The sequence below is a fragment of the Tiliqua scincoides genome, chromosome 1, assembly GCF_035046505.1.
Source record: "Tiliqua scincoides isolate rTilSci1 chromosome 1, rTilSci1.hap2, whole genome shotgun sequence".
NCBI classification, from domain to species: Eukaryota; Metazoa; Chordata; class Lepidosauria; order Squamata; family Scincidae; genus Tiliqua; species Tiliqua scincoides.
Genome location: NC_089821.1, coordinates 138614305 through 138635970, shown reverse-complemented (window position 1 = coordinate 138635970; position 21666 = coordinate 138614305). Strand labels below are relative to the sequence as shown.

The 21666-nt window shown below is 42.9% G+C and overlaps 1 protein-coding gene across 1 annotated transcript in view; it reads left to right on the top strand.

Annotated features, from left to right (window-relative positions):
- Nucleotides 1-19129, top strand: part of TFAP2D (transcription factor AP-2 delta) — a 45099-nt gene extending 25970 nt beyond the window's left edge. The window contains exons 4-8 of the mRNA XM_066609676.1: nucleotides 647-812; nucleotides 1657-1775; nucleotides 8528-8669; nucleotides 13555-13668; nucleotides 18910-19129. Of these exons, the coding sequence (XP_066465773.1) occupies nucleotides 647-812; nucleotides 1657-1775; nucleotides 8528-8669; nucleotides 13555-13668; nucleotides 18910-19129 (761 nt within the window). The remainder of the gene's footprint in view (nucleotides 1-646; nucleotides 813-1656; nucleotides 1776-8527; nucleotides 8670-13554; nucleotides 13669-18909) is intronic.
- Nucleotides 19130-21666: the final 2537 nt, after the last annotated feature.

Below are 21666 nucleotides of genomic sequence, written 5' to 3'. Positions count from 1 at the left end.
AATTTCCTGAGTGAAACTGCTCAGTGAGCAGTGCAGCCAGATCAAACCAGTGCAAGAGGCTTGTGCTCCACAAGTGAGAGCAGAAGGGATCAGTAAAAGTGACAAGCTGGATCTAATTGCTGTTTGTGTGCCACAAGGTGTCTATACCAGGCTTCAACAATTAATACATACATTATTATAATCTTTCACATTTTCACCTCTCTTTGTTTACACCTTACATTTGGCAACAAATGTTTCTCTTTCTTTTTTACACTTGAAAATGGCATCATTGGATGTCCTGAGGCCTAAAAGTCTTTGAAAAGTCCCCCCAAACCAATATCTAAGAGTACAACAAGCAGCCACCACTCTTGCAGTAGCCTACAGTAGAAAATGAAATATCTCCTTTGCCTCAACTTTGGTGGCAAATAGCCTGTTGTATATGACTATTTTCAACACACTAAACAAGATTTCCTCTAATTTCCTTGTTTGGTATGTAATTTTTATATGTCTTTCAGCCCACAAGACCAGCAATCAAACGGTGATTTTCAAAGTGACAAAGCTGGGGAAGACATAAACATTCCCTCAGACATGTTCCAAGAACATTTTAGTCTGAAACACTTGACTTTCTTCCATATATGATTTGTTTTTTCTTCATTTTTTTTTCCAGGTGGTACATGTGTCGTTAATCCTACGGATCTCTTTTGCTCAGTTCCTGGCCGCTTATCTCTACTCAGCTCTACTTCTAAATACAAAGTGACGATTGCGGAGGTGAAGAGGCGCTTGTCTCCACCAGAATGCCTCAATGCCTCTCTCTTGGGAGGGATTTTGAGAAGGTAAGACAAACTGTAGCGCACTTGTATGTGCGAACATCTCTGATGGGGACTGGATGAGACATTTCATTGCTTTCGTTCAGCTAGGTTAAGGTGTAAAAGTAATCTCTTATGCATTTCTGCAGCTGAAATGTCACTATGGCATTTATCTCGTGCACTTTCATCAAAAATGGAAATAGTATTCAGAGGCAGAAAAACAGCAGCTCTTCTAGAATCTGCTTCCTGAAGTGTGGCTTCATATGGCTTCATGGTGAAGTTGCTTTTCATTCGTTCTTTTGATAAGCCATTTTTTTTTCATGGTGGGAGACACCTTTCCTCCATGCTGTTTCAGGATGACACTGCATCCAGTGTTTCCATTTACTTTTCATGTTGCTGTGTAGAACCCTTTTATGGATTCTACCCATTTATGGATTATAGGCTCAGTGGAACCTATGAATACTCATACGTCCTGAAATTAACATTGAATGAAATTAACATTGCAGGAAGCTTCCTACATGAAGATCTGAGTGACAATTGTTCAGAAAGTTCTTTCTGGAATATAGATCCAAGAGAGGAAGGTGGCCATTGTTGGAATGCTTTACTTTTGTTCTACAGTCCATTCTGACTGCAAGTAAAGATAGAATGCCTGGCATCTCAGATGGGAGCTGTCCTGAACTCTTTCCTTACCAACTTCACCATTCCCATTTTTCATCTCTAGCCTCTAAGAGTTTCTAGATCCTGATAAGTAGTCCCCTTAGTTTTAGCTGCAAACTGATAACAGGAAGCTTTATGGTGAACATTTAAGGTAATGTGTTAAAATCAGAAAGAATAAAGCTCTGTTTCCTCATCCACCACCACCATCTGACAGAGCAAAATCCAAGAATGGGGGACGTTGCCTGAGAGAAAAATTGGACAGACTGGGACTCAACCTACCTGCGGGAAGAAGGAAAGCAGCAAACGTCACTCTCCTAACATCCTTGGTAGAAGGTAAGACTTGTAATGCCATGAAGTCATACTCTTAGTACTCTCTTTGTTTTTGTTCAATGGCTTGAACTTAAAGGCTTAAGTTCTGCACTTAAACTACACTTAAACTAAACATTTAGGGCTATACCCTATAGCTGGTTCTCTCTTGACAGCTGCACTGAAATGCAAGAATAACTTTGTTCAGAGTACCCTGTATGCTTGCCGACTTGGAAACCAAACGCCATGCATTGTTTATTGTTTTTTGTCCAATTTGGGACATAGGCCTTGTTTGCAGCTTGAGCTGAAGTTGAACAAGCACGACTTTCCTGGATTGTTTGACAATTGACCAGGAAGGGTTGCATGATTGAAAAGGACAGTTGCTGAGGCTGAGAGCTCTGGAAGGCCCACTGGAGGGACCAGGCATGTGTACCTTGACAGGCTTCTGCCGGCAGGTGCAAGGAGTAGCATGAAGCTCTCCTGGGCTTACCTAAGATGGAGGGTTGCTCTATCTGGAGTGAAAGCCAAAAGCAGGTCTCCTTGGAGAAAGCCTATCTGTGAATCTCCAACCATCAGCTCCTTGGTTTTATTAGCATAATGTTCAGCAGTCCTGCAATCTTACCTTTAGGAGCACGGAAGTGAGAGTGGGAAGAAATGTTTTGTTCTTTCACCCCCAGATGAGATGGGATGGAGACTGTATAGACAAAGGTTAGATAACTGGGAAACAGTAGTGTGGGAGTGTGCCGTTGATCAAACAAAAGAGCCATTTTTTGTTGGCCATTGTTGCAAATAAATGCTCAGTTCTCCAACTGAGGAGAAATTTAAAAAGCACATTATCTGCAAAATTAATTCATCATATGTATAATTCTTGAATTTAAATCACAACCACAGAGCATTCATGGAGCATTTTGAATACTGGAAAGGCGGGATTTGAATATCTAACCTAAGAAATTTATTTTAAAATATTTATAGTTCATCTTTTCCCCATCCTAATGGAGGCATTAAAGACAGCTTACAATAATCATTTTTTAAAAGAGATTAATTAAAATACATCAAATAAAACCATTTAGAGAATGCAGTCCAGAGAACCAACAGAAATGCACCCATAAAAAGGAAAGTCAACATAAGTCACCAAAGGCAGAAAAATAACACAATTTTTTCAGAGGCTGCCAAAATTCATGCAGAGATGAGGCCAAACAAATCTTGATGCCGAGGGAGTACTACATACATGGGAGTACCACAGCATGGAGAAAACCCAACCCTGCAACACATCCAACCAAGTCTCTGATAATAGTGGTACCCACTTCTCCAGTTGAACTCAGGGAATGGGCCTCTGCATATTGGGGGAGGCTTTCCTTCAAGAACCCTGGTCCTAACTTAAGCCAAAGGTTCCCAAAGTGTGCGCAGTGACATCCTGGGGCATCATAAGGCATTCATTGGGATATCACTGGATGCCAGCTGCCCAGCAGTGAGACCATGATGCAGGCATGCAAACAGTGGCAGGAGGCTCGGTGCTGCAGGCAGAGCTGCTTCACATAATTTCGGTCCACTTGGAAAGGACTTTCCACCCACCCTGACCCTCTTACTCCTGCTTGAGGTTCACTTCTGGTCACCGAACCTAGAAGTGAGTGGTGGTGAAGTCATTGCATGACACATTTTGCATCACCACCACCCACTTCTGGGTTCCAAGCACAGCATCTGCAGTATGAAGGGCATCACAAGCCACATAGGTTTGGGAAGCACTGTGCCAAGTCATTACTTTAAAGGTCGTAACCAGCACCTTGACTCATAACTTGAAATGAACCTGCCGCTAATGAAGCTGATACGACAGTGTTGTGATTGAGTCAAACCACTTGGCCCCAGTTAGCATTTGTGTAGCCACAGTCTGGACTAGCTGAAGTTTCTGAATGGTCGTCAAGGGCAGCCTCATGTAGAGCACATTACAATAATCCAGTGCATGGATAACCGTAGCCAGGTCTAATTGACTCTGGTATGGGCACACTTGGTGCACCGGCCTAAGCTAGGTAAAGGGAGGGACTTCAAGCGAACAGTGCAATTGCTGGGGAGAAAGGCAGGACACCAAAGTGTGCAAAAAATTGTTTCTGTTTCATTATTCTGTCATTCTTCTATCATGAGAAGACCCATTTGTTCTGCATATTCATGCACTTACATTCATTTCAGGCGTTACAGTGGACTCCCGCTTTATGATGTAATACATTCTGGAGACAGCATTTTGTTGTGAAAATATTGAAATTGGAACCCAGTAGTGCATTTTTTTTTTGTTGGCAATTCATTCCAAGACCATGGAAGCTGGAACTTCCGGTTTCGTTGCACTTGCAACTGTCACTATTTAGAAGCTGCGGGGAGCCCCGCAAGACCCACGGACCCTGAGAGCACGTGTGTTTAATTTAAAAATAGCCCCCCTTCCCCCACAGGGGTGTGATCCTGGAGATCGCTTTGCTGCCCCTGCAAAGACTTACCCCAGGACTAAAGCTCCCGGGAAGTTTGAGAACCACTACTTTAGGAGCCATAGTTATCAGTTTACACAATGTTATAATTATTAACAGGGCCGCTGAGAGCTACCATTGGACCCAGGGCAAGATGCTTGATTGGGGCCCCCTTCCTAACTTTTTCTACAAACCAGGAATTCTACAATTCCTGTATTTTTAAAACCAGTTTTTAATTTCCAGTTTAACCTAATAGTTTGAGCAAGATTGAAACTAAATGAAAGCATTCATCAGAATGGGATAATTTCCTTACTTTGAGTAGTGCTACTGCATTTCTTTTCTTCCACCTCAGCAACACCCTCCTCATTTGCTTTTTTAAAAATCCGATAATGCACAGACATCCAAGGACTGGCATTCACTATCCTCCTTTATTACTATGTTTTGAAACAAAGCCCTGGTGAAATAGACTTGCTTGGACTTTTCTTGATTTTTCAGCTTTTTTCTCTTCTGTGTGCCACACTTATATTTGTACTCCATACTGTTAATTTTTCACCTTTAAACAATGCCAAAACACATGTAGGCTTGATCCAGTGCCATGTGTTCTAGACAAACACATGAAGGGGTGTTCTGAAGAAGGGGTGGAGCTTACTTTTGGGAATTCTGTGGTCTGAGATGGAGGTGACCTACTGCTGGGACCTAGTAGTTCTGGTCAGAAGGTATAAGTTTCACTTTCTCATGTTTGATTTATACTACATGTTGGTGCATATGGAGAAGACCTGGGCTGCATCCACTACAACTCTACTTTGAATGCACTTCTGTTTTCCAAATGTATACTTGGGGGGGGCGGGGGGAACAGGACACTATAGTATGTTAAGGCAGTGTTTCTCAAACTGTGGATCAGGACCCTCTAGGTGGGTCGCAAGCTAATGCCAGGTGGGTACCCATTCATTTCAATATTCTATTTTTAATATATTAGATTTGATGCTACCATAGTATGTGACTGCATTTGGGGAAATGTTACAGACCTGTACTTTTAACAAGCTACTATGTATATTCATTTAACAATGTTAGTAAATGGGACTTACTCCTGGGTAAGTGTAGGTAGGATTGCAGCATAGAATTTCTAAAGATTGTCCTGCTTGCTGATGTTACTTCCGGTCATGACATCACTTCCAGTGGGTCCCGACAGATTCCCATTCTAAAAAGTGGGTCCCAGTGCTAAATGTGTGAGAACCACTGTGTTAAGGTATCTGAGAGCTGTTACAAGCTACCCTTAACAAACTACAGTCTCCAGAATGCATTGGGATAATAGAAGTGAATTGAAAGTGGATTAAAGCTGTAATGGAAATACAACACTAAATAAATTTGTTTTGTATTGTGCAGTTTTATTTTGACGTGGCCCAAACCCTGGGGATTTTATCCCCCATCCCTCCCAATCCTCAGGCCTGATTATAAAACAGAAATTACCAAGTTGTATCCTTCCTCAGTACACACAGCAGTGATGATAAAAATGCTCTTGGCTGAGATGCTACCAAACACATTCGCATCGCTGATTGCACGAGGTCCTGTTGGCAACAATCATGAGCGATAAAGTGAATAACTTTATCATATAATGAACCTTGTTTTACCCTGGAGAGCCAATGGTAAAGTGATTTTATCATAAAGTGAACCCACTGTAAAGTGAGGGTCCACTGTATTTCATTATCATTTCTTCAGTGGCTGCTCCTTGTAAGCTATCAACTTTTAACTGAGCAGGGATATGACCATAACAGATAGGTCTGTATAGGTGTGCATCTCTTAATGATGTTCTGACCAACGGCAGATGACATATACCATGGTCCATCGTTGGTTTACTGTACAGTAGCTGACAACTCCTTCCCTTTGTGTTGTTGTTGGCATCCTTCAGTCTCGGAAGACTCTGGTATTGCGCTCTGAATGGTGGTTCTGGAACAGAGTGTCCTCTCCAGTGCGCAAAGCCTGGGTAGAGTAGATATGGAGGATAGACTGTTACCCATGCAGCAAATCTCCCCTCTCCACGTCGCTGAAATGGTCCAATGGAAAGGCAGAGGCCAATACGGTTGGTTCCAGCGGCGTTGCAGGAGTTGCCAGAACGTGACTGTGTTCAGCCATGAACTGCCTCAGGGACTCCTGCTCCGGATTTTGCCTTGAGGTTGACTCCTGAAGCCTTTTCCATAACTGGATGTAGCCACAAGGCAGTGGAGGTTTGGAATCAGAGTTTTCCTTCTCTCAGATGAGCTGCCTTCCCAGCCTGACGAGTCCCATCTACCCGGTGGCTGTTTAGTTGCCTCTTACGACAAGTACTGCCAAACTGAGGATCTATTCTTATCCCCCAGCCCCCAGGGGTGAGCCCCCACAAGCCCCCTTTGTGTTGGTGGTGTTGTCATTAGGAGGCCCTAGAGGCCTCTTCCAGGTCATGCTGGGCCTCCCCAGGTCTCCACAGGCCTCAGAATGGCCCACAGAAGCCTCTGGAAGCTATTTCCAGTTTTCAGAAGCTCTTTGCTTCTGAAAACCTGAAGTAGTTTCTGGGCACTTCTGTGGGCCATTCTGAAGCCTGTGGAGGCCTGGAACGAGGGCAGGGCAGGGGGACGTACTGGAATGGGATGGAGTGGGGGCTCTGCCAGATCCTGAACTCTGTATCAAGCCAAAAGGCCCAACACTGAGGCTCTTGCATCTGCACCAGCAAAATAGCCAGCACAGACACAAGGAGACCCATTGCTGGGCCAGGACTTTCTAAGGAGTCTCCCGGCAGTTTCCTGATGCCTGCTGAATATAGTGGCAGCCACTTTGGCACTGCTGCTCCAGTGGGCACTGGGAAGCACTGGTTTGCGTGTCAGTTTCACATTTCCTTTGAATTTCTGTTGGACAGGGAAAGCAGCTTCCACTGAGAATTAAGGAGACAATGCACACATGCTCTAGTCCTGCTGTGAATCTCCCTGTTCTTTTCTTACATCTTTGAAATTATCAAGCTACCAGTTCACTTCAGGAAATGTTTCACTAAGTATCAGCCTTTACTGTGGAGTGAGAATTTCACAGCAATGTGTGGGGTTAGGTAATCAAAGATGATTGCCATATAACATGTGGAGAAGCTGGCCCATGGAGGATGCACAGCGGTTTTTTTGTTTTCCACAAGAGAGCTTGCTAGTCACCTATTATAAACAAGGCTGTCATTCTTCTAGTAAGTTTGGTGTACAGCACAGTGTCTAATCCTTATCGAATAGCATCACAATATTCCTTTGAGGGAGCAAGGTTAGGCGAAGAGGCAGTCATGCCCAAGGCCACCTAGTGAGCTTCACACTGAGCAGGGATCCGAAACTGGGTCTCCTAGCATCAGAACTAGCACTCAGTCCATTCAGTTCCACTGACCCTTCCCTTGTTTTCTTTGAGCAATTTGAGAATTATCCATGTGAATATTTGCCCAAATCATTTGAATATCTACAAACATTAAGTTTCCCCTTGCTGAATACTGTAGCTGATCTTTTCATGTTCTTTTTTTTTTCCTGTCTTTTAAAAAACTACAGTCACACCAGAAAATAATTCCATACTGCATTCCCAAAATTTAACTTCTCTGGTACATGGTTCAGAAAATAAAGTTACCCTAGCATACTGTTGGCTGCAAGAACTAGTGTGGCTCTGCAGACCTACAGCACAGTCCTATGTGTATCCATGGAAAAGGAAGTCTCATTTATTTAAATGGGACTTTCTCCCAGGAAAATGTTTATAGGATGGCAGCCTGAGTAGGTTTAGCTCATAGCTATTTTGAATTTACATCTCACCCTCATTTTGTTAATTTTGGACAAGATATTCCTATCAGCTTGACACCCTATTATTATATTGGTGCCATCAGAAATGAAACTCAACAGGAATGAAAAAGTCACCATGAATTTTAACATTTTGGGATAATGTCACAGGGAAATAAATGAAATAAGAAATGCACACAGCATGCTGAATAGTCCAAGGTGTATTAGTCCCACAGCATGCTGTACAGTCCAAAGTGGAGGGCCTCTAGAATTGGTGGTCATGATAATTGATGATTGGGAGAATATGTTCAAGGTTGTGAGGGCACACACAGTCTCTCTGCACTGATCAGGACACAGAGATGAGGGGATCCAAAAGGCCTTCTTTAGGCAGAATTCTGGGAGCACTTGCTCCCAGTTGAGCCTAGGAAGGTATGTGAATTTAGGAAGGTTCAACTTACCAACTGGAAATACAGACACAGAAAATGGTCCATACAGGCAGACATTGTACATCCTGAATAAAACACAATCCCAGTGTTGAATCTAAAATGACCCAAATGCTTTTGTCTACTCACAGGAGAAGCTTTACATCTGGCAAGGGATTTTGGCTATACCTGTGAAACAGAATTCCCAGCCAAGGCGGTTGGGGAACATCTTGCCAGGCAGCACATGGAACAGAAGGAACAGACAGCAAGAAAAAAGATGATCCTAGCAACAAAGTAAGCAAGAACCATATAGTGTACATGCCATTTGAAAATCTCACTTTGGATCATCCCGTCACTAGAACTACAAGATGGGAACCTCATGATATGTGATCTAATTAGATATTGAGAGGCAGTACTAAGCATATGTCAGCAGCAGACACGCATACACAAAAATACTTGTGGGAGCAGTGCAGTGTTGGAAGTGAACATCACACAAGGTCTCACTTTTCCAGCATTCTTCTTTGCAAGGTCGAATGTGTTTTTGTTTGTGTGAGGCAGTTGTGTGAATGAATTGCAGTCTCACACAAGTTCAGCACTTCAGGATTTCACTGCTTACACAACTATACTGCTTGTATGAGCAGGTGTGTGGGCTTTGTGCAGGGTGGAGATGGGGTGTTACATCAGTTGATAGTTGACGTATCATTGGAATCAACTGTCTAAGGGTTGACAGTCAAGGAATGAAGTAATGGCTGTTTGCCATTATGTTATGACTGCCCTCAACTGGGCCGAACCAGAATTGTTCAACTGCATGTCCTGGACATGTTCGCTGGAGTGGAAATCTGTGCTGATTTTCTTTAGCTCAAGGGTTTTAACAGTGTGTTTCTGAGTAAGAAAAGCATCGGGGAGAGAGAGAGAGAGAGAGACATACCTTACAGACATAAAATAAGATTGTTCCTGCAAAAAGTTCCCATTATTCCATGTACAGTGTAGTATATATAAATGTGTTATGTGAATAGTTTATGTGCACACCTTGCTTCTGGAGAATGCTCAGAATGCAATCTGAATTCTAGATGCCCACAGTTGATAGAGTTTTTGGGGAACAAATTATATGTATGAGTCACTCCTTTGGCGCCCTTGTATCTTATTGTGAAAATTATTCACTAGAATTTGTGGAACTTGTGTTGCGTAAATTGTGCAAAGTTTGGTGTCAAGAACACATCACAGTATAACAATAACTAATCCTTTATGTTAATATTCTTGAACTTTGCAAAAATCTGCTAGGTTTCAATAAGATGTGCATTAAGATGACATTCTTGCATGCATCAAGAAGGACAGATATGTGCTGTTTTCCTTTGCCAGTCAATGTCAGAGCTACTTATAAGCTTCGTTATGTTAGATCATCTGTGAGCTGTGAGTTTTGAGTTTTTCATTTAATCTGTCAAAAGTGATGAAAATAGTTGACAATTTTGTGGTGCATTGACAAAAGCCAACATGTTAAAAAAAATAAACAAAAGTCATACTGGAAGAAAAATTCTCTTGCATGTTGTTCAAAATCATAGTCATAAACATACTGACTTGGAAAATCACTTTTATTGATTTGTTCTCCATTAATCTGGATAGTAAGGCTGCAACACTCTGCACACTTACTTGGGAGTAACCCTCATTGACCACAATGGGACTTACTTCTGAGTAGACATGCCTAGGATTAAGCTGTTACTGAGTCAATTTATACAGTGACAATTTGGTAAACACAATGGGACTTCCCCAATAGAATTGATCAGGCTGCAGATCACTGAAGGATCACCATCACTGCCATTTTATTGTATGTATGTATGTATGTATGTATGTATGTATGTATGTGCCATGTTTGTACATCTTTCTTTCTTCATGGAGCTCACTATGATGTAAGAACATAAGAACAGTCCCACTGGATCAGGCTATAGGCCCATCTAGTCCAGCTTCCTGTGTGTCACAGAGGCCCCCCAAGGAGCACACCAGATAACAAGAGACCTGCATCCTGGTGCCCTCCCTTGCATCTGACATAGTCCATTTCTAAAACCAGGAGGTTGCATATACACATCATGGTTTGTAACCCATAATGGATATTCCTCCAGAAACGTTCCTGGAGTATACCACACGCTGATTGTACATTCCATTTTTTCCTCATTGCAATCCTATGAGGTAGATCAACCTAGATGGAAACAAGGAGTTTCATGACTGAGCAGGGAGTGGAACCAGTCTCCCCAGATTAGTCTAGTCAGTGTGCATATTGGTTCTCATGGTCATGAATGTCACCTTTTTGGGAGTCTATCAGGCATTTGGAATCTATTACAGAATTTTTGCAAGTAGTATCATTTGCAAGTAGTTCCACTGAGGACAAAAAGAGCAATAGAACTGCTCACAGATAACTAAATGCTTGTCTGCAGCATTATAGCTTGTTCTAAAAACCATTAAGTTCAAAAAGATGATGTAAGCTCGTGTCATTCTATTGGCTTTGATGACTCCAGTCCAGTTTGCAACATGGATAGCCAGATCCAGAACACCAACCCTAGGTGTTAATTTGCCTCCAAAGGCAGAGAGTAGGTTTTCTGAGCTCCATCCTTGATGCCTTTTTGACACTCTCAATGGCAATGATGTGCTGCCCGATGACAAGATTCGGTTGACCGCAAATCATGTATACCGTATCAAAGTCTTCCATGAAAGTGGCGAGCTTTCTGTTTCTTTGAAAAGGGAACCTCTTTCCTACTTGATGTGTCACCCTGCTTCAAAGAAACCCCTTTGGCTATACCAGCATGCAGTGGTCCAAAAATGACACAACAGACTTTAAGTGGAAAGAAACAAGCCACCACTTTTATTAAGCCACACACAGTCATAGCAATCAGATGTTTTGAAATACACAATCATACCAGAGGCAAATAGGCCCTATGAAGCTCTTTATTTTTCCAAAGGGTATATACACGCACGCACAGGTTTCAAAGACCAAACAGAATCTTAAAACATTTACCTAAGGATGGATTCACACCTTCATATGGACATCGATATACCATTTCAGAGTGACCCCTACCTGCTAAGAGTGAGAGGGACTCACAGAACTAGCCATGTCTGAAGAGATTGGATGAAAAATTACTCTAGGCTTACGCATTCCAGTTATTTTCATTACAGCTCCTTTGGAGCTGTATTGACATTATATTTTGACACTATAAAGCAGGGGTCTCCAAACTTTTTGGCCAGAGGGCCACATCAAATATCTGGCGTGGTGTGGAGGGCCGGAAAAACAATTTAAATATAAAGTTTAAATAAATAAGAGATAGAACTTAGATGAGTGAATAAATGCATGAATGGGCTCATTCATTCAACCTCTCTGGCCCTCAGAACACCCTCCAGACACAATCAGAGCAAAATTCTGGTCATGTTCAGTTGAGTGGGTCAGAGGCTTTCAGGGGACAAGAGTTTGGCCACAAGCCGGATAGAGGCTTGCCACAGGTCGCATCTGGCTCTCGGGCCAGGTTTTGGAGACCCCTGCTATAAAGAATGAAAAAATAAGCTAAAATTCCTTGCTTTCATTTTAAAGTAGTTTTTGGCCTACATGTTTTGAAAATACATATTTTTAAGTGTTCAGTGTACCACAAAGCCTCCAATACCTTAGAAAGCAAAGAAAAGCATGCCACCCAAACATATTTGATATGAACTTACAGGCAATAACCCAGACTCCAACATGTGGCTTCTGAGAGACAAGGAAGCTTTGGCACACACAGCGCGTACTGGGGGATGCCTCCACACATGTAGTTGCACTAGGTCTCCCACATAACCACTGGGATACAGCCATTATATTTGCAATAAATGAGTGATCTGTGTCTTGGTACCTCGTAATCTTTAAACAATTGCAGCTAGTAACAAAGGGAGCCCCCACTTTACATTCCTGTCTGTACTAGGCTTGGGATAAGTCTTTCCGCTGGTTCATGGCATCCAGGCTGTTGCTTCTCCTCTGATCCTTACGTGCTGCCTCATAGAGTGTATAGTGTGGTGGTGGAATAATCCACACAGAGATTGCACCAATGCCCTTCTAACAGGGTGCTTCCCTTAAGTATTATTTCCATAATTTCTGTTTTAGCTCGAAAGCTCTGAGCTGTTATCACAGGAAGTTCACATGGTGGATGCCATCACAAGGGCAGATGCCTTGCATTGGTTGCCTTTCCTGTTCTAATGGAATGTGAAGGCTTGAGCTGTCCCTTGACCAAACACTGCAAATGGAAGGGCAGGTTTTAGTAAAAACTTAGAGGTATTTTAAAGTACATTTTGTCTGGTCTGATTCATTTTTATCCCACCCTTCCACCAAGGAATTCCAGGCAGTATATATGATATCTCTCCCATCTTACCCTCACCATAGTCTAGTGAGACAGTTCAGGCATAGGTGACTAGCCTATGGTCATCCATTGACCTTTATTGCCAAGTAGAGATTTGAACCCTGTTTTTTTCAGGTCAAGGCCTCCAAGGAGGGTGTGCAGGGGTACATCTCAGCCTGGGGTCAAAAGGGGGCCCAGGGGCTGAAGGAGGGGAGGTGGAAGTTTCCTGGGATAACAGCTAGCCTTGTAGAGAGCGAAAGTTGGAGTTCTGGCTGGCCAGGTCTATCAGGTGGATTCACCTGGGATCTGCATTAGGAAGCCTGGTAGACTTGGGCTCTGGAGCGTTTTCCAGCTGTCAGCACCCCTTTGCCCTGTTTCACCCCCACCCCTCTCCTTTTGAGCAGGGGCCCAAAAGAAAAATCAGGGCCCCTGATAAATTTCCTCTCAGAAGCCCTGTTCCAGGTCCTGTTCAGATATTATGCTCCATTACTACCACCACTTCCCCAGCACATAGATAACTCAATGTCACCATCACATGTGAGCTGCACACCCATGAAGCCCCTCTGCTAGCCCTTTTTATTATATAAACTTTATTATATAGGTAGAATCTTTCAACAGTCTTGTGCATCTAATTGTTCTACTTTCTGTATGAGAACAAGGGGAATTGAGTTGCAGCTGAGAACCTTGGCCATACTTAGTATAATATATTGTTGTTCTACCAAATCTTTGTGAATGATCTTGGATTTACATTATAATCATGTTATGGTACAATATATGAAGATTATTTTCTAGTTTGGCATGAATGCTTTTCAATCATGTACCCATTCTGATTCTAGGCAAATATGTAAAGAATTCCAGGACCTGCTAAGCCAAGACAGATCACCCTTGGGATCCTCAAGACCCACTCCAATTTTAGACCTTGACATCCAGAGACATTTAACACATTTCAGGTATGACTGTTGCAGTTTATCTGTGAAATAATTTCAAAAAAGAGTTTTGAAATTCTAGAGACGCTGGTGAACAATTTAGATGTCACTGCACTTTCTCTGTGGAAACCGAGAATAAGGTTGCTTCTGCTAACCAGTACTTCTTTAGTACCACAATCTGTTAAAACCATGGAATGAGGTGGGGCAGGGCTGTGACCCATAACTTGTGACTTGGGGGCTGTGAGATAGCTAAGAGGGGGGAAGGGGGTACAATCCCCAGGTACCATGTCTTGAGGGGGTGCTAACCTGCACCCCAATGGCAGATCCTGAGGCAGGCAGTGGCCTCCAGGAGGTCTTCCACAGTGTGGGAAGACCGTCCACAGCTTCCCCAATCCTCGGAAGGCCCCAGAAAGCCTCCGGGATGCCTTAAAAAAACCAGAGATGCCTTTCTAAGGCCTCTGGCAGGCCTTCTGAGGTGCGGGGAAACCACAAGCGGCTTCCCCACCCCTCAAGACCACCTCCAGGATGCCCCTGGGGGGCATTATGGGTATCTGGCCCCTGGGAGGGGTGTTAAAAAATTTTGTGCCCCCAGGTGCCAAATGCTTTAGTTACACCACTTTGTGTGTGTGGGGGGGGGGGGGAGGCCTTACATGGCGTTTATAAAGGGAGGCTTTATAAAGGGAGACTGTTTTTTTCTCCTGATGTGCCACTTCTCATGTTCATAATTATCTTAAGTAACACCAATACCTAAAATTCCACAGGCTAAGGGTGTAAATAATTTTTAAAGGTTGAATTTTATTGTGAAAAATAATATATTCTTGCTTAATGACTAAAAAAGTTATACATACAACTCACAGGGTCCAGCAGTCACAGTCCAGCATTTAGGGCCCCTACCTCGGACTCAGCCCTTCTGTTGGGACCAGATCAATATGCCCACAGAGGGAGGTGCTGGAGCATCCAGTAGCTGTGGTGGTGTCAGGGGAAGAGGTAGGAAGGCTTCCTACCTTCCTTAGGGCCTGGCTCTCTGGCCCAGCAGTGGCCAGTTGATGCTATCCCCTGCTCCTCCTGGCCTCTGCTTATGAGCCTCTGGTCATGACCTCCTGAGCACAACCATCTTGTCAGCCCTGAGATCTTCTGCGATGGTGCCAGGGGCAGCCTCACGAGCTTCCCAGCACCATTTTGAGTTTCTGTACCACTAGACGGCACCTGATGTACCACCGGTTGAAAAACACTGCTTTAGCTCATTTCAGTCAGGGAGTTTTGCTTTGGTCGATCATTCTGGACCACTTCAAGATCCACAAAGTCTCCAATGCTGAGCTTCCTTGCACTTGGTCCTTGTATGCTTGCCCATTACACAGCTTCTAGGAACCTTAAAAAACAAACAAGAACACCTTTAGAGATTCCAGCACAGTGGTCTGTCCAGTATTTGGAAAAAAATCAGTCACAAAACCATTTCAGTTTTCCCAGAAGTTGCATGACTGCTTGATGAACAACTTTTGAACGTACAGGATTTTGACACACAAAATCTAAATGCGTGAAAGTTTGCTTCAGACTCACAAAGGCATCAGGATATAATCAGGGCATACTTACTGGATCAACCCATCCATCTGGGATGTTACTGCATTGTGCATAAGTTAAAAGTGCCCTCTAGTGGTCCTAGAGAGATGCAGATGTTTCTCTTCCACTACTCTGCCAACACACTGAACAATCAAAGCAGAACACTTGGTACAAACTGCACCATACAGAAGCAGAAAAGGTGGGAGCATTAAGCTATATTTTCACCACTGTACCTAAATGGACAATCCAACTGCTGAAAATAAAAAATAAAAAAGTAAATTATAGGTCTGTTTATGCAGAGAGAACATGGGGTTGTCGGTTTAAATTTTTCCTGGTGTCAAAGATATAAATAAATAAACAGAATAGTAGCTGTGGATGCAGCAAACACATCTGGCACTAAATACTCTATTTAGACTACAGAGCTGGGATATTTCCAGATGCTAATTTCTGAATGCTCAAAATGCTGTGCTTCTTTGCATCTGGTAGGCAGCCCGTCTTTCAGATTTTTCCTCTCTCGTGCTATGTTGGTAGCATATCAGATTTTCTCCTCTTCTTGGGCATGCTGCAAAATGTTTCTGAAAAACAAACAATCCAGCAGTAGAATTACTGCAGAAATTTTCACAGAATTTCCTATATTTTGATCCCAATAGCTCAAGTCACTTAGAGGCCACTGTGGGCTTCCGTTATAGGTCCCACATTTTCCCCAGAACCTGCTCATCTTCCCAGCTTCACTTTAATGACCAGTACAATTATTTTTTTTTTTTAAACTTGTTTGCTGTTTGCATGAAAACAATGCATTTGAGAACTGGCATTTGGAATTTAAGGGTGCCAGTGGAACTGCACATAGTTCTCATGATTTAAAAAACAAACAAAAGCATATGTGAAAGGCACAAAGCAGAGCAGAAGAGAAGAGCAAAAGGTGAAAATAAAAAAGGGATGGTATTGAGATGCTATTATTAGTGAGAAACACGGTGAAAGTATTCATATTCAGTTCATAATTATTCATACTATTCATAATTATAATAGTTAGGGAACAATGGAGGATCCCTTGTATGTATATATTTCAGAGTCCTGTGGAGTGATGCAATGTATTTTTTTTGCACTCTGTGCCTAGAGATATAATGCACCCCTCATGGGTCCCTGTTAATAGAGGCTAGAGACCAGTGTTGTCCCAAAACTAGGGCTGCCAACCAGGAAGCAGGAGGATATGCTGATATAGTTCAGGCGGAAGCAGCCTGCACACAACCACTTCTTCATGTGTCAGCAAACAAGAGTGAGGGCCACATGTGAACTTGACAAGCGCGATTGCTTAACAAGGGAGTGCCATTCAGGTCACTGAAGGTGACCCCCCAACTTCTGCTCATAAAAGGACATTTACGGCTTGGTGCTAAGCTTTGGCACTTTCAGTCATGGTTGACAAGTGGCATTCCCGTTTCTAAGCAGCATCTTGAACCAATGTGAGGACTGAGAACAGAAGTTAGTTTTTAATATATTAGACAGAGCATGTGGACCATGCCTTTAAGATTGTATAGGCTGCACATGAATTTGATGCCTTCCTAACAAACAGGTCATCATAGAATCTCTCTCTCTCTCTTTTGAGTATCATCAGTCAGTCACAGCATGTTGTAAATATTTGATAGCAACTTCTGCTGCTAGAAATATCCAAACTCGGCCAATGTTGGAAATTGGGGCTAGACAGATGGTGGCTTCCTCTTCTTCTCCCCCTCCTCCCATAGAGAATGAAGGTATTTCCTTTGCAGTAAGAACTGAGCTCTGTCAGCCTGGGGGTGGAAGGGTGGGATGGGGTGCAAGAGACCTTGTGGTTGCTGCCAAAGGAGAGTCCAAGTCTTGGGGCCTATTTGGCTGGATGTACTTATGTGAAAGGATATCATTAAAACATGATAGAGACTTCCCTCCCAACAAGCTTCTAGGCATGGTTGCATATGCTCAACTGCATAATGACTAGAAAACATTGGCATATACACTAGCACCAGTACTCAGTCCATCTCAGAACATTCTTTATAAATATGAATGTGGGATTTTTTTGGTGTTTTTCTCACAATACCCTTGATGAACTCTATTATTCCTACTTTATTCATGGGTGAAATGATGTGTTCTAACTGCTCATCAAGCTGGCTGGCTCCCCTATACTGCCACTATCTGCCATTTATAAAAGGCAAAAGGGTCATCTCAGCCCCACTCCACCCAACCCACCCTGTTTCAGACAGTTTGTGATGAGTATTCAGAAGTATCCTTCTTTGTAACCAGGGCCAGATGCCTGATCTTGTCTGATCTCAGAAGCTAAGCAGAGTCAGGCCTGGTTAGTACTTGGATGGGAGACCACCTGGGAATACCGGGTGCTGTAGGCGTCTACCATAGTCTTATTGAAATCTATTTGTCCCCTGCCCACTCTGAGATTTGAAATGACACCTGGGTCGCAAAGTGAAAATATTTTGGGTGATGAAGAGTAGTCCCTGCCTGGGAGAAAGGAATCATTTTCTGCTTACTGTAAACAATTTAAACAGGGAGAGGACTTCAGTGTGGTCTTTCCTATTTTGACTTCTATCAGCTGATAGAGGCCACCAATGTAGAGAATAGCAATGGAGTTTCAATAGCACTGGAGCTGTCAGCAACATCTCTGATAAGTTCTGAGGCAAACCTATTTCCATCTTGGCTTGTGAAAGCTGAATTGGAGAAGAAAAGACCCTTGCTAACTCCTCTGAAGATCTAAGAACCACTCAGACTTGTGTAGTAACACAGACATGGTGGTACCCTTTACACTTACCTGTGGCAGCTGTTTTAAAACACACACATGCGCACTTGGCAAATTATTACAGTGGAGCAATGCAGCAAAGGAGGTCAGCCCAGGGCAACAGAAGGTGAAAGAGGGAAGCAATTTTGAAACTCTCCACCTTCTCTGAGACATAAAAGTTGCACACACACAAAAATCTGGTATGGCTGCTGTGCCTTTAACAGCTACATAATAGGTGGAAAAACAATGTGTAATGCTTTCCCTAGCATTGCTTTACTATGTCAGGAAAACTTCCACTGCTAATTTATACCTTGAAGCCCTGCAAGAAAAACGGTCAGCAGCACTACATTTTTTAACTCACACTAAAGACAGCTTAAGGCATCACAATTGCTGAGGAAATAGCTGTCTTTAGTGTGCATCACACTGCAGGAATCAGTTCCATCACTATTTCTTGCAGTGAATAGGTAAAGAGTGGGCGTGATGCATATATCTTTACACAGTTGTATATATGTGTCTGATTGAATCAAGGGTCCCAATACTGAAGATAAGGCCAACCCAGTTCCCACAGCAATTGTGATGTGTCTAGCTGTCTTTGAAACTTTTAAAGCTATATTTTATCCTTAATCTCAGGAAACAATCCTTTAGGGGGTCACACTGTATAGTTTTGGGAAGCCTAATGGCAGTTTCTGAATCCACAGAATTCCAGGTATCGCTACTGATGTGAATGAAATTGCCCCAACTGCAGATCCGGTCTCTCGATAATTCATTTCTAACCCTCCAACCAGAAAATCAACTTCTGAAGTTGTATATGGCCTGGATTTTGTCTGTGCGCCTTCCTTCTTCCCCATCTCAAAAGTGATAAATATTTTAGCGGGCAAGTCTTCAGTTTCAGCATAATGAAAATCTGCGTACAGTAAACTCTTCAATATTTCTCTCTCTTTCTCCCTACTTCACAGTTTGATCACTCACGGCTTTGGAACTCCTGCAATATGTGCTGCCCTAAGCACTTTCCAAACTGTTCTCAGTGAAATGCTGAACTACTTGGAAAAACACACGGCACACAAAAATGGCGGAGCAGCAGAATCTGGCCAAGGACACGCCAATGCAGAGAAAGCCCCCCTGCGGAAAACTTCAGAGGCCGCTGTGAAAGAGGGCAAAACGGAAAAGACAGACTAGCTGCATCAAACAGAATCTATTTCCAGAGAACCTTGCTGCTGATATTTTTTTTAAAACATATATCTATCTATATCTATCTATATATATCTATATCTCATTGAGGGTGATTTAACTCCAGTGGACCAAACAGAACGAGGAAAAGTCAAAAAAAGCAAAACCACCAATCCTCCTGACCCTAAGAAGAGCAGTGTACAGTAACAGTGCAATGACATTGTCACTTTTTAAACATGTCGCCCTAAACCGCTTTCCGTGTGCGTGTGTCTGTGTGCTCGTGCATGTGTGTGTGTGTGTGTGCACATGCATGTGCATGCACATACATCCTGTCATTCACTGGCACATTTTTTTCTTAGCACTTCCAGACTTTGAAGAAGCAGCACAGCGTCACTGGTTACAGGCTAGGCCTGAAATGCTTTTTCTGATTGGACAGCGAAATTGGAGACAAAGAAAATACAGCAACCTCTTACTCAGCTCCCAGGTGAACTTGGGACACATCATTCATTGGATGAACGAACCAGAAAAAGAGTGCCTCTTTCCATAACCCCATGAGAGAGATGCGGACGAACATGTGGAATGGGGGAAATGCTGCATTTTGAAGACTGCATTTTGAGGGCCTGGAAGTTTATGGTCAGTTCACATGGGAGTTATGCCAAAGCCAGCCAAGGACCAGTCCTTCTGTTTCAAAGAGCAACCTTGGTACTTCCTTGGGGAGGATGTCACAGATCACAGTGAATGAGCCCTAGCTGTTCAGACCATCACCTTCCCACCTCAAGTTGGGAGAAGTCAGACAAAAGAATAGCCAGAGCTTCTGACCTTCTTCCTTACCTACCATTAACCGTAGCAGCTGAGTTTCATCTCTGTAGAAAATCATACACAGCTGCTTGCGTTGCATTGCAATATAGGTGACTGGGCAGGTCTTTTGCATTGCCTTGTTGTTATGATGTTCCTTCTCCCTGCAGCTGCTTCTTTAGTAATATGACTATGGCCCAACAGCGCTATTCAGATGGTTTCAGAACAGTCATAGAAGGGGGATTGCATCTACTCATGCCCCTGGGCCCCACCCACCTACGTGCATTTGGCATAGCGCATCAACTGCACAGGTATAGGCTCTGTCTATGTGACTAGAGATCCTTTGAATAGTTACTATTCCTGATCATGTGGACAGAGCCCATGCACATACATAGACAAATGCATCATTGTTTCCAACATTAGGACAGGGCCAGTGGATAGCACTTCCACCTTGCTGAACATTCAGGAAATGTCTGAACAGTGTGAATGCTTCCCCAGAACATACATCCATAAGCCATTGAGCTCATTGTGTTTGGAACAGAGGTGGCAATTTGTGGAGAGCATACCCGAAACAGCCAAAGGGTAGCCATTTCTATCAAAATACTTTGTAATCTATCACACATCTACATTAACTGCAGTTGTTTCATGCTTGTGACACTTCAAGCTTCAAGTCTTACCAAATTTATTCTATTTGTTCTGCTTTGGGCCAGATCCATTCAAAGGATGGAAGAACTTACCTGTTCAGTTCTGGAATAAATTTATAGTTACAGATTATTTTACCCGAAGATCTGCTTCATTATCCTGAAATCAGACATGTACAAATAGGTCCTGATATGTGCTGATGATATTATTAGTACACACCAGAGCTTGGAGGCCTCCAAACATGCTGTGCTTGAACTCTCCCTCACTTTGTCCCTGTGGCCCGATCCTTGATCTCTGTGCCTCCCCACTGCAGCAAATAGAATACAACTTCACTGTTCCTAGCAATTGATTATAAGAGTTCATCAGGCAAGAACCTTGGCCTAAAGATTCATCCCCTTTGAAATCCATGTTCTTCTTAAAATAATACAGTGCTTCTGATATTCCATGGTGCCACAGAATTTACGGCAATGCAGAGTAAGACCAGCTTTTCATGGAACTGTCATGAAACATGCTCAGGATCATAATGCTTATAGAGCTGCCAGCTTTTCAACCAGACCTCATAGCTGCCCCTTTAGTAGTAACTTAATCTTCAGGAATTGGAAGCCTTAGATCAATCTGCTGTCAATTGTATAGTTACAAGCACCATTCAACATTTGGCAACCTTATATGCATAAAATAACAGCCTGAAATGGTGTCCATCATCACCCACCTCCCTTCCTGTCATTGTAAACCCCACAAAATTTAATTTGGAAAATGCATCAGCAACTGACTTTAACTGAAAAGCCTTCATCTACTTCTCTGAGTAGTCTGCTTCTGTGAGCAGTGTAGCTGGAGCCCCATGAGACTGAGGTTTCTGATTGGAAGTCACACAGATCACGGCCCCTGAGTTGGCTGTGAAAAACCGCAAGTTGTGCTTTTCCAGTTCATGGAAAAGAAGATGAGATCTCGTGCGAGTTTGTGGCTCTGACATTACTCCTGTGAGCAGACTGCTTATTTGAGTATGATGGTTTGAATTTTGATAATGTGTTTTGTTTTACAAAAGACAGCTGATTGTCAAAACAAACTCATAAAATAGCAGTACAAAGTATCCTTAGTTGTCTGTGATACAA